The sequence below is a fragment of the Malaclemys terrapin genome, chromosome 3, assembly GCF_027887155.1.
Source record: "Malaclemys terrapin pileata isolate rMalTer1 chromosome 3, rMalTer1.hap1, whole genome shotgun sequence".
In the NCBI taxonomy this organism is placed as follows: domain Eukaryota; kingdom Metazoa; phylum Chordata; order Testudines; family Emydidae; genus Malaclemys; species Malaclemys terrapin.
This window is the reverse complement of record NC_071507.1, coordinates 21,408,185-21,422,829: the sequence shown is the minus strand read 5'-3', so window position 1 is coordinate 21,422,829 and position 14,645 is coordinate 21,408,185. Positions and strand designations below refer to the sequence as shown.

The 14,645-nt window shown below is 45.8% G+C and overlaps 1 protein-coding gene across 1 annotated transcript in view; it reads left to right on the top strand.

Moving 5' to 3' along the window:
* The first annotated feature begins 507 nt into the window (after positions 1 to 507).
* PAPOLG (poly(A) polymerase gamma) overlaps positions 508 to 14,645 on the top strand; it is a 91,615-nt gene continuing 77,477 nt past the window's right edge. The window contains exons 1-5 of the mRNA XM_054021826.1: positions 508 to 695; positions 10,006 to 10,164; positions 10,242 to 10,308; positions 12,233 to 12,314; positions 12,400 to 12,509. Coding sequence (XP_053877801.1) covers positions 508 to 695; positions 10,006 to 10,164; positions 10,242 to 10,308; positions 12,233 to 12,314; positions 12,400 to 12,509 — 606 coding nt within the window. The remainder of the gene's footprint in view (positions 696 to 10,005; positions 10,165 to 10,241; positions 10,309 to 12,232; positions 12,315 to 12,399; positions 12,510 to 14,645) is intronic.

Below are 14,645 nucleotides of genomic sequence, written 5' to 3'. Positions count from 1 at the left end.
AGGTAAACTAGGTGAGGTCAACCCCAGGCAAGGGTATTGTGCAGACCTCACCTGGTTTACTTTGTGGTAAAACTAAAGTGCCTTGTTTCACTGTGATTTTACTTTGGAATAGCTCACAAGCCTGTTACCTGGAGATTAAAAAACACACCTTTTTAACATTGAAGACAAGGCCTCAGCAAAAGCCTGACTCTGGTTCTGTTCTAGCTCCAGATAAGCCGGTTACCCTCAGTTGAAAGCATCTCTCAACTTTGGTGAGAGAGATTTGTGTGTCGACACAAGGGGGTTAGGAGCAACTCCTGAGTAAGAGCCCAAGTTAACTCTGCAATGGAGTAATACCCTCCCCAAGACATTGTCTCCCAAGTTGATGGCACCAAAAAGAGTTGTCACTCAGGTAGATTGCTTAGAGTTTCATAATATGATCTACTTCTTTATTACATGCTTTGATGGGCAATGAAGTAGTCAACACTTAAAGCACCATCATTGGCATCTGAGTCAGCACTCACGGAGATGAATGGGGCAGATCACACTTGTCAGTGCCATGACTGCAAACTCTGCACAGACATGCCTTTACCTTTGTTTCTTGGGAGAGATGCTGGTATACACTACTGCCAAGGAGAGCCCCAGCTCATGCTTTCCTTCATAAAGCAACATCCTCCAGCTACAAAGGAGAGTCACCGATTTGAAGTTAAATTCCAGTGAGTGAGGGGCGCCTGGAGCAGCATCTGTGGGACAGAGTCTCCTTCCCATGAGCAAGAGGGGCTCAGGACTGGGTCTGTATGAGGAAGGGTCCCCCTAAAGAGTGAGGAAGCCCAAGACAGGGTCTCTGTGAGGGAATGTCCCCCTGAGGAGTGAAGGGGGAAACAGGACAGGGTCTGTGTGAAGAGTCAGTCTCCCTCCATGTGCATTTCCCATCAGAGACTGTTTACACTCCCCAATAGGCTGCAGGCTGAGGGAAGGGCGGGGTAGTCTTTGGCGTCTGGGGCTACTGGGAAAGCTGTGACTTGAAGAGGCGTGGCACTATATAGAGGCAGGCAGGGGCCGGCGGCAGCTTGCTTTTGGAGCAGAGTGTTGGTTGGTTTCACATGTGCAGTGCTTGCAGTGGAGGCTATGAAGGAGATGTGTGGGTGAGGATTGGCTGAACAGCCCTGGGGAGCTACATTATTGTAGCTGCAGTGAAGTTTTGGGGCTGGTCCCTGCCCCCCTTCTCTGGCTATATATTGGTGTCCTTGGACTTGGCTACTTTCCCTGGGGTCCTTCTTTTTACCATGGCTGTTGGGGGTGGATGGAGGTTTCACTAGAGCTGTTTGTTCTCCCTGGGCCCTGCTGTCTGAGGTTTTGGGGTGGACTTTAGGAGGGGTGAAATTAGCTGCTAGAGGAGCTCTGCTGTGGCAAACTGTATGGCCAGGTTCTTCCCTAATGTTTAGTTATCTCCATTTCTCCCTATACCCCATCCAATCATGCTGCTTTATGCCCCTTTTCTCCCCCCACTGTCTTAGGAGAGGGGACCAGTTGAGGCCAGTTTCCCTGTGAGATTTTTTTCACAGCCCTGAGCGATGCAACTAGGTCATCCTAAGTTTTAGGTCTAGTCTAGGCCTGATCTTCTTTCTTATGTGGTTTGATGAGCAGTGAAATAGTTAATACTTAAAGCCCCAGCACTGGCATCTGAGTCAGCACTCACTGAGATGATTGGGGCAGCTCAGACCTATCAAAGTTATGGCTACAAACTCTCCACAGAAATGGCTTTACTCTTGGCTCAACTCTTGGGAGTCCTGGTATGTGTTCCTGCCAAGGAGAGCCCCAGCTCATGCCCTCCTCCATAAAGCGACATCCTCCGGATACAAAGGACAGTTGTCAATTTGAAATTAACCTCCAGTGAGTGGGGATGGGGACCTGGGGCAGAGTCTGTGTGAGGGAGCCTCCCTCTCAAAGAGCAAGAGGGACTGGCGGAAGGGCTGTGTGAGGGAGTCCTTCCTCCCCCTCCAGCCATAATGAGTGAGGGGATCCCAGGGCAGCATATGTGTGAGAGAGTTTTTGCTTCCCTCTGCTAATGAGTGAGGAGGGCTGAGGGCAGGGTCTGTATGAGGGGGTGCCCAGTTCAGGGTCTGTGTGAGGGAGTCTCCCTGCCTTCCCCCCCCAAAATGGGGGGGCAAGTCAGGGTCTTTGTGAGGAGTCATGAGTGAAGTGGGGATCCAGGCCACAATCCGTGTCGGCTGTTCTCGATAACCACTCAATCTCCCTGCATCTGCACTTCCTACCAGGGACTGTTTACGCTCCTCAGAGGCTTGAGGGGGGTGGCCTCTTCCTGCAGGGGCTGCTGGGATGGCTGTAACCAGTGGAGGTTTCATTATGTTGCAGATGGTGCTGCACTGCACCATATAAAGGTAGGGCAGCGGGGCTGGGTTGTTCTTGGAGTGGAGTGTTGGTCTGTTTTGCACTCATGGAGCTTGCAGCAGAAGACATGATGGAGATGTGAGGGTGAGGATCTGCTAAGCAGCTCTAGGGCAGGGATGGGGGCTGCTTTATTGTAGCTGCAGGGTAGCTTTGGAGGTGGCCTCTAGGGCCCTCCTCTCCTGGCTGTTTGAGGGAGGTCTTTGGACTCGGCTGCTTTTCCCAAGCCTTTGCTTTTTCCCCAGGCTGTCTGGCAGGGTTATTCCTGGACCCAGTCACTCTTTCTGGGACCTCCAGTCTAAGGTCATGGTCACATTTACTAAGCCTTAGACAGGGTGAAGTGAGATCCAGAGGAGCTCTGCTGTGGAAAAACATATATGTCCCTTCTTTAATGCCTGCTTGTTTCCCTCCCCTCCATCCAATCATGCTGCTTCACATCCCTTCCTCCCCATTTTGGGGAGATTGGGGGAGGGTGTCTGCTTGAGGCCAGTGTCCCTCACCTTCCTACTGACTGAGCCCAGTCCACACATTCCTGATAAGCACGTGGGGAATCCTTATTGTCTTGCACTCAACCATGTCTTTCCCCCGTGATGGCTATGGGGTCCCTTCAGCCCATTTTTATTACTCATCTTCTACTGTCTGTTAGCCTGTGTTTAAAGCACCCCTAATCTAGAGTGACAGGGATTTGTGTGTGAACAGGTAGGAGCAACACCTGAGTAAATGCCCAAGTTAACTCTGCAATGGAGAAATATTCTCTTCCAAGCTGACAGCACTGAAAAAAGTTTCAGTGATTGCTTAGAGCTTCAATATGATCCATTTCTTGCTTTCATGCTTTGTTGGGCAGTGAAATAGTTAATATTCAAAGTATCACTGGCATCTGTTTTAGCACTAAGATGAGTGGGGCAGCTCACACCTGTCAGAGCTATGGTGCCAACTCTCCACAGACATGGCTTTACACTTAGGTGATTCAGCTCTCAGGAGGGATGCCTGTGCCCTGTGAGGGCAGTAGAACACCATACCATTGTTCTTTGCCACCTTCCGCCCCGCCCCCAACACAAGACAACAGAACATGACTGAGTGGGGGCAGTGCACTCCAAAACAAGGACACAAGTGGTTAACAGGCCACCTGAGAGGGTTTGAGCCAATGAGCAGAATTTGGAGGGGGAACAAAAGAACCTGGAGCTGCCCCAGATGGACTTCAGCAGCACAGAAAGATGCTGAAGCCCAGGGTTGTGCGAAGTCAGAACTAAGAGCTGCTTGAAGGAGAGCCAGCTGCTGTACTGGTGATTGTGCCCACATGGGTCCCCTTTTTGCAGAGCCAGACCCACCCTTTTGAGCTCTCAGCGCACCTTAATGTCTGACTGCGTGGCCAGGTTGGACTGACCCTGGGGTGGGGTGGGGGGTTGTATTGATGTGGGCAGAAAGTCTGTGTTTCTTGCTAGGTTAGAGGTCAGGGCTGTGGGGTGTATGTTGTGCTGGAGCTGTAATGTCTGCTAGAAATTCTACCCTGGATTTACTCCTGACTTTGCCTGGGTTAGATAAAAGTGTTCTGTTATTGTGTGGTACCTTTTACAGGGGTTAACTCTGACCCCTAGGAGGAGGGTTGGTGTTAGTGCAGAGGCATATGGCTAGGACCCTTTCCCCAAACCAGGGAATCCCACACCTGACATGCTGGTATGTATTGCTGCCAAGTAGACCTAGTTCCTGTTCTCTCTCTAAAGCAAAATCCTCCAGATACAACACCGAGTCACCAGTTTGAAATTAATTCCCAGCGAGTGGGGGCAGATGGCTGGGGCCAGGGTCTGTGTGAGGGAGTCTCCCCACCAGTGAATGAGGGGAACTGGGTTAGGGATTATCCCCCAAGGACTGGGGGAGAGGGGGTCAGGCCAGGTTAGAGTCTGTGAGGGAATCACCTCCCAAAGACTGAAGGGAGATAGGGACAGGATCTGTGCGGGGAGTCCTGGACAACTAAGTTCCCCCTGGCTGTGCACTTCCTGTTCCTCACAAGTTGAGTAGGGGTGCCAACTTTCTAGTCACACAAAACAAACACCCCTGCCCCTTCCCTGAGGCCCTGACCCCCGCTCGCTCTCCCCCACACTCACTCACTTTCATCAGGCTAGGGCAGGGGATTGGGCTCTAGGTGGGGCCAGAAATGAGGGGTTCAAGGTGTGGGAGAGGGCTCCAGGCTGGGGCAGGGAGTTGGGGTCTCCGGGAGTGAGGACCCCGTGTAGGGATGTGGGCTCTGGGGTGGGGCTGGGGCTGAGGGGTTTGGAGTGCAGGAGGGGGTGTGGGCTCCAGGGTGGGGCTGGGGATGAGGGGTTTGGAGTACAGGAGGAGGCTCAGGGCTGGGGCAGAGGGTTGGGGAGGTCCAGGTTGTGGGCTATGGGAGGAAGTTTGGGTGCAGGAGGGACTCCAGGCTGGGGCAGGGGTTTGGGGTGCAAGAGGGGATTCCAGGCACGGGGTCCCAGCAGCGCTTACCATAGCTCCCAGGAAGCGGCCTCCTGGTCCTTGTGACCGCTAGGCGTATGGGAGGCCAGGGAGGCTCTGCATGCTACCTTTGTGCCTGCAGACACCGGCCCCCAGCTCCCATTGGTCGCAGTTCTCAACCAATGGGATGCGCAGAGTCTGGGCGACCGGGTGTTCCGGTCAAAAAACAGACACCTGGCAACCCTAAGGTTGAGGTGGGGCCAGTGTCCCTACAGAGGTTGTTGGGAAGGCTGTGAGCTGTGGCCATGTTGCTGAGGTTGCTGGCCATGCTATATAGAGGCTGGCTGTGGGAGCAGGTTTTTTTTTTTTGGAGAGGAGCATTGGTCAGTTTCTCACACACAAAGATTGTAGTGAAGATCATGAAGTAGATGCGGGGATGAGGATCTACTGGGCAACCTCTAGGGTTGGGGGCTACTTTATTGTAGGGTTGGGAGTGGCTCCTGGACCCTTTCTCCTGGCTCTCTGGAGTGTCATTGGACCCCAGACACTATCTTTCGGGGGCTGTTTCTCCCCTCCAAACCCCCTGGCCCTAGCCCCACCCCCAGCGCAGCCTGAACCCCTAAACCCCTCATCCCTGGCCCACACTCCCCACCCCAATTCTCTGCCCTAGTCCTGAGCAGCCTCCCACACCACAATCCCCTCATCCCCAGCCCCACCCCAGAGCCTACACCCCCAGACAAAGCTCTTACCCCCCCCCCCCCGCATCCCAACCCTCAGTCCCACCACACATCACCTCCATATTAGTTCACATAATAAAATTAATTCCGCTCATGGACATAAAAAATTAAAGGGAATGCTGCCCAGTCCATACATTACTGCTAAGGGAGTGTGGGGATCCCCATTGGGCCTGTGTCACACTCAACAATGTCTGTTCTCAGTGATGGCTATGGGGTCCCTTCCATTAATTTTTTTATTCATCTTCTGGTGAGTTCAGCCTTGTCTAGGTTAGGAAAAAGATCATTTTAAAAAATAGATGACAAACTCTATTTTAAATATCATGTAGGCTTTGTCTAGACTAGGATATAAAGGTGTGATATCACTGGCAAATATAACATAGACAAGGCTCCCTACTCTTAAAGCCACTGAAAACTCAGCAAGTTTAGCAGATGTTAAATGCAATGTGTCCTGTTGTCAGCATTAGACTCTTTCAGTATGTTAGCTACGCCATGACTAAGAGTTGGTTGAGGAGATCTCTGGCCTGCTGATACTGTCTTTTACTAAACCTTGGAATACCAGGGATATTCCAGAAGAGGGTTAATGTTGTACCTGTGGTCAAAAAGGGTGAGCTCAATGACCCAGGTAACGATATGTCAGTTAGCCTGACATCAGTCCTAGCAAAATATGGGATTTAACTGAGAGAATTAAAAGGAGAGAAATATAATTAATGCCAATCAATGTGGCTTTATGGAAAATATGTCCTGTTATACAAACCTGATTCTATTTGAGATGACAAGATAAAGGTAATTGCATAGATTTAGTATACATGATGATATGAAATCACTGCTGATGAAATCTGCAGATGACATAAAGATTGGCAAGTCGTAAATCAGGACAGGGCAACCTCACAACATGATCTGCATCATTTGGTAAATGGCACATTCAAGAAAATGCATTTTAATACAGCCAAATGCCAAATTAGAAATTTAGGAACAAGGAATGCAGGCCATGCTTACAGAATGAATGGGGGCCAATATCCTGGACAGTGGGTGACTCTGAAAAGGATTTAGCGGTTATGGTGGGCAAGCAACTTGATACGAGCTCCCAGTGCAATGCTCTGGCAAAAAAGGGCTAATCCAATGCTTGGATATATAAACGGGAGTTAGTAAGTAGAAATAGGGAAGGGATTTTTACCTCTGTATACAGCACTGATACGACTGGTACTGGAATACTTGAATATAGTTCTGGTGTCAATATTTTATAAAGGATTGAGCAGTTGGAGTGTAGAAAAGCCACAAAAATGGTCTGAGGGCTGGAGAAACTGCAAGGCAATCTGAGTTAAATAGTTAATACAAAAGATTGAGGTGACTTGATTATTCTGTAGCAGTTCTTGTGCTGGGAGAAAATACCAGGTGCTAAAGAGCTCTTTAATCTAGTGGAGAAAGGCATAATAAAAACCAACAGCTGGAAGCTAAAACCAGAGAAACTCAAATTAGAAATAACAATAATAATAATACAAATAACAGATTTGTAAGGGATGGTGTTTAACCATGGAAACAAAATGCCAAGGGAAGTGGTGGATTCTCCATATCTCGATGTCTTCAAATCAAGACAGGATGCCTTTCTGGATGTTATGCTGTAGCCATACACAAAATATTGGGCTCAATACAGGGGGTAAGGGAGTGAAATTTAACCTCCTGTGATATACAGGAGGCCAGACTGGATATCAAATGATGTCTTCTGGTCTTAAATTCTTTGTTTAAAAGTGTATTTTAACAAGTGTTAAAAGGAAAAAGAAGCTTTTATGCCACAACTAAAATGAGTTATGCCAAAATGCTGCTGTGATTCACCATTGTTGGCCCATATCTACTTTCAGAGGGGCATAACTGTCCAGTTATTGACTTTGAATGTGGACACTGACCTATTGACACTCCTCATGCGAAGGCAAAGACACATTTGGCCTGTCATAATTATTGACTTTGTACACACTTTACAATGCTGCGTACACATTGGGGAATAACACTAATATTGTATATTAATTATCTATATTAAATTAGAAGGAAATTTAATTTATTAGAAATATGATGCCTTCATAAAATCAACATGATTTCACTTTCAATGAGACTTTAAAAGGAGGGTAACACGAAGAGAAACAAATTCACATAAATACTTGATAGACCAGATCTGAGGCACCTATAGATATACATTCCAAATAAATGCTCTTACTGAGGGAGATTAGCTTTGAAATTCCTAATTATGTCTCACAATGCTGCTGCATGTTCTATTAACTTGACTTTATCATTGATGAACCTTAACCCAATCCACAAAAAATGCAGGGTGTTGTCCATTTTGTGAATTGTTCACTTCTAAAAATAAACCAACTCAGGAAGATGCGACTTTAGTCATTGCTTTCTATACCCCTCTCCCAGAGGCTGCTTCCCTATCCTCCCCTTCTGGTGTTAAAGATTGTAAATCATTATCCCTATGCTCATTCTCTATCATGAAGAGGTTGAACTAGGTTTCCTTTCTCTTCCCCCTCTCCTCCCCTCTTTCACAGCTCCATTAATACCTGACTCTCTGCCACTGTTGATCAGCTGTTCTCTTCAGCTGATATGCTGTGATGGAGCCACAGAGAATTCTGTAAACATGAGAAGAAAAACTTTAGGACTAACACAAATTGGTTCAGCTTTACTTCTCTTGCAGACACCTACTTTCACTATCAACTTTCTCTCTAGAGTCTTGTCTTCCCTAGGAAAAAAGTGTTCTTAACTTGTTAGCTAACTTGAATTAATAAACTTCTGCCAGGAGAGCCTTGTTGAACCTGTGAAGAACAAGCCACTTTATACCTCTGCTATCCTCCTATGCTACAGTTGGGTGTGCAGACCCTGTTCCCCATATGGTAGGCCCAGATTTGGAGTGGGGAGTCTGTATCTCCATGCTCCTTTCCCTTCCTGGCTCCAGCTGGTACATATACTCTTTACTGCCCCCACCACCTTCCCTTCTTATGTAACCCCTCAAAGTTTACCAGGGGCATGGAGAAATCTGGAAGAAATGGGATTTGGTAGCTAAGTGGTGATGAAGTATGCCCAGATGTGCCACTGGGACATGGGTAGTGGTTGTATGCAGATTCATGGTCATTTGGTGAAGGGAGTTCCTGAGATACAGCACCTCCAAAATGACCTGCTTATAAATTTCATAGTGCTTTAAAATTGACGTGCAAAAGGAAATAGCTTTAAAAATTGGGGTGGAGTTTGTGCTTCTAATTGATGTTACTTGATGTTACTTGATGAAGTTCCCAAAATGCATCCCCAAAACTACTTTTTAATTTTAAAAATGTGCTAAAATCCACATGGATAGCTAAATTGTCTTGAATGTTATCCTGGAACAAGGGCAGGGCTATATTTTGGTGAAAATTTGGGATCATCTGGCCCAACGTACAGATACAGCCCCCTAACAAAGAGCTCATTTTAATACTTGATTTAAAGCCCATCTGCATAAGGAGATTGGTTTTTAAAATTGGTATGCTACAACAGTGGCTGGGCTAGGATACCTTTTATGGGGGTAAGGGAAGAACGCTCATTGCAGAGGTGCAAAATGACTCCTCCATCTCAGTCCTCATATGCTGCAGAAAATTATGCAGAGCCCCTTCTCCTACACTACCCCTGAAGTGAAGCAGGAAGTCTGGAGCTCCCCCTCTCCCATTTACTGCTGGTAAACATGCTCCTCACAGCCCATTTCATACCATTTTCCTTCTTCCATAGATCCTCTCCAGCCCTACTTTGGAGCTGGTAGTGGAGGGGCAATGGTGTCTTCCCAGGAAGACACTTCATTCCTACTACCATAGGTACTTCAGTCATGCCCTCAGATTACCACCACTTTTCTCGGAAAATGGTTTATAAGGCTAATTTTGTTGAACTTTAAATGACACTGGTTTACTGTATCTAATACGTAACTAAAAGTAAACCAGTAGTGAGATGTTCACTTCATATGTCTTCATCTTGCTGGGTTTGGAGTGAGCAGGAAATAAATTGAAAATTAACTATAATTTGAAAAAAGGTGGGGAAACAGAACAAAAGTAAAACTTGAAAGTAGCCACTGTTATCTTTACTAGCCCAGTGACCATCTTTGTCCACCTGACTCTATATGTAAATGGCTTGTATTAAGGTCTTGAGTATGGCAGCAGTAAATTTCTTTTCCTTCTAAATCTATATTGGTTAATAAAATATAATGCTTTCATTATCATTGTAGTGCCATTAATTTGACCTCTTGCATTTGGATAAGCTCATGGATAATCATTACTTTCTCCTCAGTCAGGATTAAGTCTGGCTTCTGATTTTGCACCTGCTTGTCACTGTGGGTGAAAGAGCAGAGGTTGGTTTTGAAAGTGTAGGCTAAAGTGGTGTAACCATTGACTACAGTAAGAGTACCATTTCTGGCATTGGTTATATTTAACATTACTGTTTCCTTCAACAGAAATTCTATGCTGGAGAATCAGCCTCAGAAGCACTATGGAATAACATCTCCAATTAGCTTGACTCCTCCTAAGGAAATAGATTATATTTACACTCAGAAATTAATTGAAGCCATGAAGCCATTTGGAGTATTTGAAGATGAGGAAGAACTAAATCACAGGTATAACTTTTAATATAATTGAAACACATTGCTTGAATATATTTTAAAACGAAGTCTAATGATAATTCTCATTACAGGCTGATTGTTCTTGGTAAATTGAATAAATTAGTCAAAGAATGGATTTCAGAACTCAGTGAGAGTAAGGTAAACCATTTTTAAAATTCCAATTCAAGTAATTCTCAATCTTGTATTTTGGATTCTGTCCTCTGACTTTCTGCAAAGGAATAATAAATTTTCCATCTACATATTGGGCAATAGACTTGTAGCAACTGTCACTCAAGTTAAGGTTTGGAAGATTTTAACTACCTAGATCCTTAAACCTTGTTGTAGCAATTAAGTGAATTGGCCGTAAATAAATAATCAGTGTTTAGCAATACAAATTAGAACCAGATAACTTTTAACCAATGAGTGTAGGGCCTGGCAAAATGAGATTATTTTTTTTTAACTTCCATGATCTTATCAATGTGCTAGAGATTTTTTTTTTCTAGTAACTATTTTTATTTTTACAGTTACAGGGGGTAGGGTGAGGGTAGTTCTGACAGCAGGGCTGCAGAGGGCTGCTGGTGTGGCCAAAGGTCCATAGCCACCGGGGCACAAGATTTGGGGGTGGGTGCAGTCATTTTGGCTCGGAAGAGCAGAGGCCCCCTCCTTCCAGGACTGTAAAGAAGAGGAAGAGCCTCAGTTGTGGGTGAGGCCACCCTGCTGCTCAACAGTTCCTGCCTGGGGATCGCTCCTACGCTCCTGGCTGGTGAGTAGGCGAGCAGGGCAGTGACAGCAGAGCTGCAAAGGGCTCCCGGGATGGCCACAGAGCTGGTGACGCTGGATCCCTGGAAGGCTGGGATCCGGGTGGGTCAGAGCAGAGAAACCCTGGCCAGGGCTGAGAGGAGTCATCATCCCTAGCCAAGGAGGAGGCCACCTGCTGCTAAATGGCTCCTTCCCAGGGATGGCTCCTCCTTCTCGCCCTGGTTGGGGGCTCTACTCAGCCAGGCCAGGACCGCAGCCTTTCTTCACCTTGTTCCTGCGGAGATTCAGTGTCACTGGCCCCACTCAGTCCTTGCCAGCAGTGAGGAAGTTGTCTCTGGGCAGGAAGTATTAAGCAGCAAGGTGGCCGCTACCACCGCTTCCTCCTTGCAGACCTGAACAGGGGTTTCTGCTCTGCCCTGCCAAAACCACAGCCAGCCTGCCGCCGTCCCCCCCCACCCCACCCTAGTGCCTGCAAGGATCAGGTGCCGCTAGTCCTGAGGCAGTGCAGGGAGCCCTCTGCAGCACTGCTGTCACAGACCCACTTGCTCCAGTAACAGCAAGGCTGCAGAGGGCTCCCTGCATGGCTGCAAGACCAGTGACACCTGATCCCAGCAGGCATGCCCACTGTTAGGACTGATAGTTTTTCGTCAATTTCAGCATCAATCGAAATTGACATTTGTTGACAGTTATTAATTAAATGTAATCCTGCAGAGCCTCTCAATAAAGCAGAGAGTGACAGTCTAGCCTTGATCAAAGTTTTAAAAGTATTTCAGTCTGGCAGTGAAATAGCTATTTATAGCTCATCAGTTATGATCCAGTTTATATCCTATACTGGCTGTATTTAATTTATTACATGGCTCTTCAAATTCACATAAATGGAAGTATCTTTTACCTACACTGCAGATGTTACTTTTATAGTAATAAATGCTTCCATTGTATTTTTGTAAATCCACCAGGAAATGATTGCCACCATGATTTCATATTGCTGTTACTTCAGTTGGCTAGAGAAGATTGTTAAGAAATGGGTAACAAAAGTTCTTACTCCAGTGACAACCTTTTGTACCTGAGCAATCATTGTGTTGCTGTTCATCAAGGCAGCCTAAGCTAATGTCCCCACATACAGCAATTTTTATTTTTGTTTAGAAATTGCTGAGATCTTCTCAATTATTTCACCCGTAGTAACTGCACTTTATCTGTTGAAATCTTACTAACTGCCAAAACAAGCCAACTTAAGCTCTTTCATAGTGCTAATATAGCTTGTAGGGCTCTAGACCTTGGGAACCAAGAGCTGTATTTTAAACTTGTATTTCTGCTCTATTTATAGAACCTCCCACCTTCAGTTGTAGCAAATGTTGGTGGGAAAATATTCACATTTGGGTCCTATAGGCTTGGAGTACACACCAAAGGTATGTCCTTTTTAATAGTGTCTAGTCATATAGTGTTTCAGACTAACTGCTTGATTAACTGAAGATGTATGTGATATTTTTGCAGGTGCTGACATAGATGCTCTTTGTGTTGCTCCTAGACATGTGGAAAGATCAGATTTCTTTCAGTCATTCTTTGAAAAGCTAAAGGTTCAAGATGGAATCAGGAATTTAAGAGTAAGTTTTCTACTTGTATTCAGAGTAATAAACTTGTCCATGTTAAAGGGACACTGTCAACTAAACTCTTAAACTGACCAATTTCACAAAATTACTGTTGCTGACAGCAGTCTTCAAATAGTATTGTACACACAACTCTGTTAAAACACTAAGGTTGCAAAGTCAAGCACTCTAGGTAGGAAATATCAGAATCAAAGTTGCCTGTGCAACTTCAATCAACCCCTTTGTATATATGCATTATGATAGTGGTTAATATTCTTTCTACAAATTACACGCCCAATTTGAGAGACCCTGAGAAAAAGCATGTCCCAAGTGGTTAGAATTATACTGCACTTAACATGTTTAAATCACAGCGCCCATTGATTTCACTTGCCGTTGAATGCTCAGCATTTCTGCAAAATCAAGCACAAAGGTCTAAAGTTGGGCATCCAGACAATGAGAAATGCACACATATAGTGAAATTTTTGGTTTTAAGTGACTTGCCTAGATTACATAGGAACTGTGCAGCAGAGGCAGGGATAAAATTCAGTTATCCTGGGCAGCATTCAGCTGATCTAACCAGGAAACCATCCTTCCTCTTCCTACAGTCCCCTGCCTGATTCGCTACATGCCTTCCAGCTTCTGCAACACGCGACAGGAGTCCTATAGGAACAGCCTCCTTTAATATACATCCCCAATTCATCCTCCGCGCATATCCATCCTGTGCATTGAATGAGGCAAGGGTCCTGCAGAAAAAACTAATTAAAACTGTATCATCATGCAGGCACACAAGGGGGTCAAATGAAGGTTGAACAGTCAACCTTAATTTTGGCATTTCCTAAATTCTGAATGCTTGATTTTAAGAGCATTAAGGTTGCAAAGTCATTTTTTGTAACTTCCCATAATAATAATAATAAAAGGCAAACTGAAAAAACAAACTCCCTCATGTTGCATTATACTGATACCCACAGGGGTCATCAGCAGGGCTGGAACATTTAAACCTGCCACACAAATTTTGCCCAGTTGAACTAACTGGGTAACTGATACTGTAACCATTATGGAATAAAACTAAACTGAAGCATGTGAAAGAAGGCTGGTGTGTCTTTCTCCTCTTCCCACTATCCCCAACAACATATAATATACCCTGAATCAACAGCTCAGATGTGTGAACTGCTCCATTCATCTCAGTAGGTGTTCACCCCTCTCCCCAAGCCTGTGATAGGCATGAAGCTGGCTGGTTCTCAGATCATCCCAGTCTCAGCAGTGTTCTTGGTGCAAGCTCCCACTATGCTTGTTCTCCATTCTCCACCCAGAGGGACATGGCTTCCTCATATGACAGCTTGGGGGAGGAGGCGAGAGAAGGGGAAATCTGGTAACCCCCTTTCTCCCAGATCTGAAACAGGAGTTGGACACGGGCAGGAAAAGGGATTTAGACACCCACATGGGGCAGGTATCTCCTACATCCTGGCACATATATGGGAAAGGAGAATATGGGACTGACAAGCACCCCACTCCTAATTTCTTCCTGTAGTCTCACCACCCACCTCCATGTCATCCCTCACCTTGCCACTCCCCTTACACCTGCTCCTCATCCTGAGTCCCGCAACCCTTCTCCCCTGCCATCCCTCCCCATGTATCTTCCTCCCCTCCCAAGAAGTATTTCCTTGTGTAATATTATTTTCTTTTCAAAGATAGTTTGAGTGCACTCAGAATACATGTTCCCAAAATTTAAAAAAAATCCTTTGACAGAGGCAGATTTTTAGAAACATGCTTACATTTTTGTCCTGATTTATTTATATTTTTGTCCAATGGCCAGATTAGAAGTTACTGTACTCGGTGTTGCTCAGGTTCAGTGGTAGTAATATGTACCTTTGAGCTGCTCAGGTCCTGTACCTCATGGCTGGCTAGCAAGCCTTTTGGGCTCTCTTTCTGCGCACACACACACACACAGTGTAAACAGTTGGCATGTGAGCATTAGGCATGTACATCTCTAGAGAGCTAAGCTTCCTGGGAAATACTATTCAGTTTTGCTCCCCCAAAGGTTTAGTGGGTGCCTTGCACTAGCTGGAGTAAATGTCAAGCAACTGAGAGCATTTTGCACATGATCAGAGCCATGGCTTGATTCCCAAATCTGTGCAAAGAAGTTGACTGACTGGC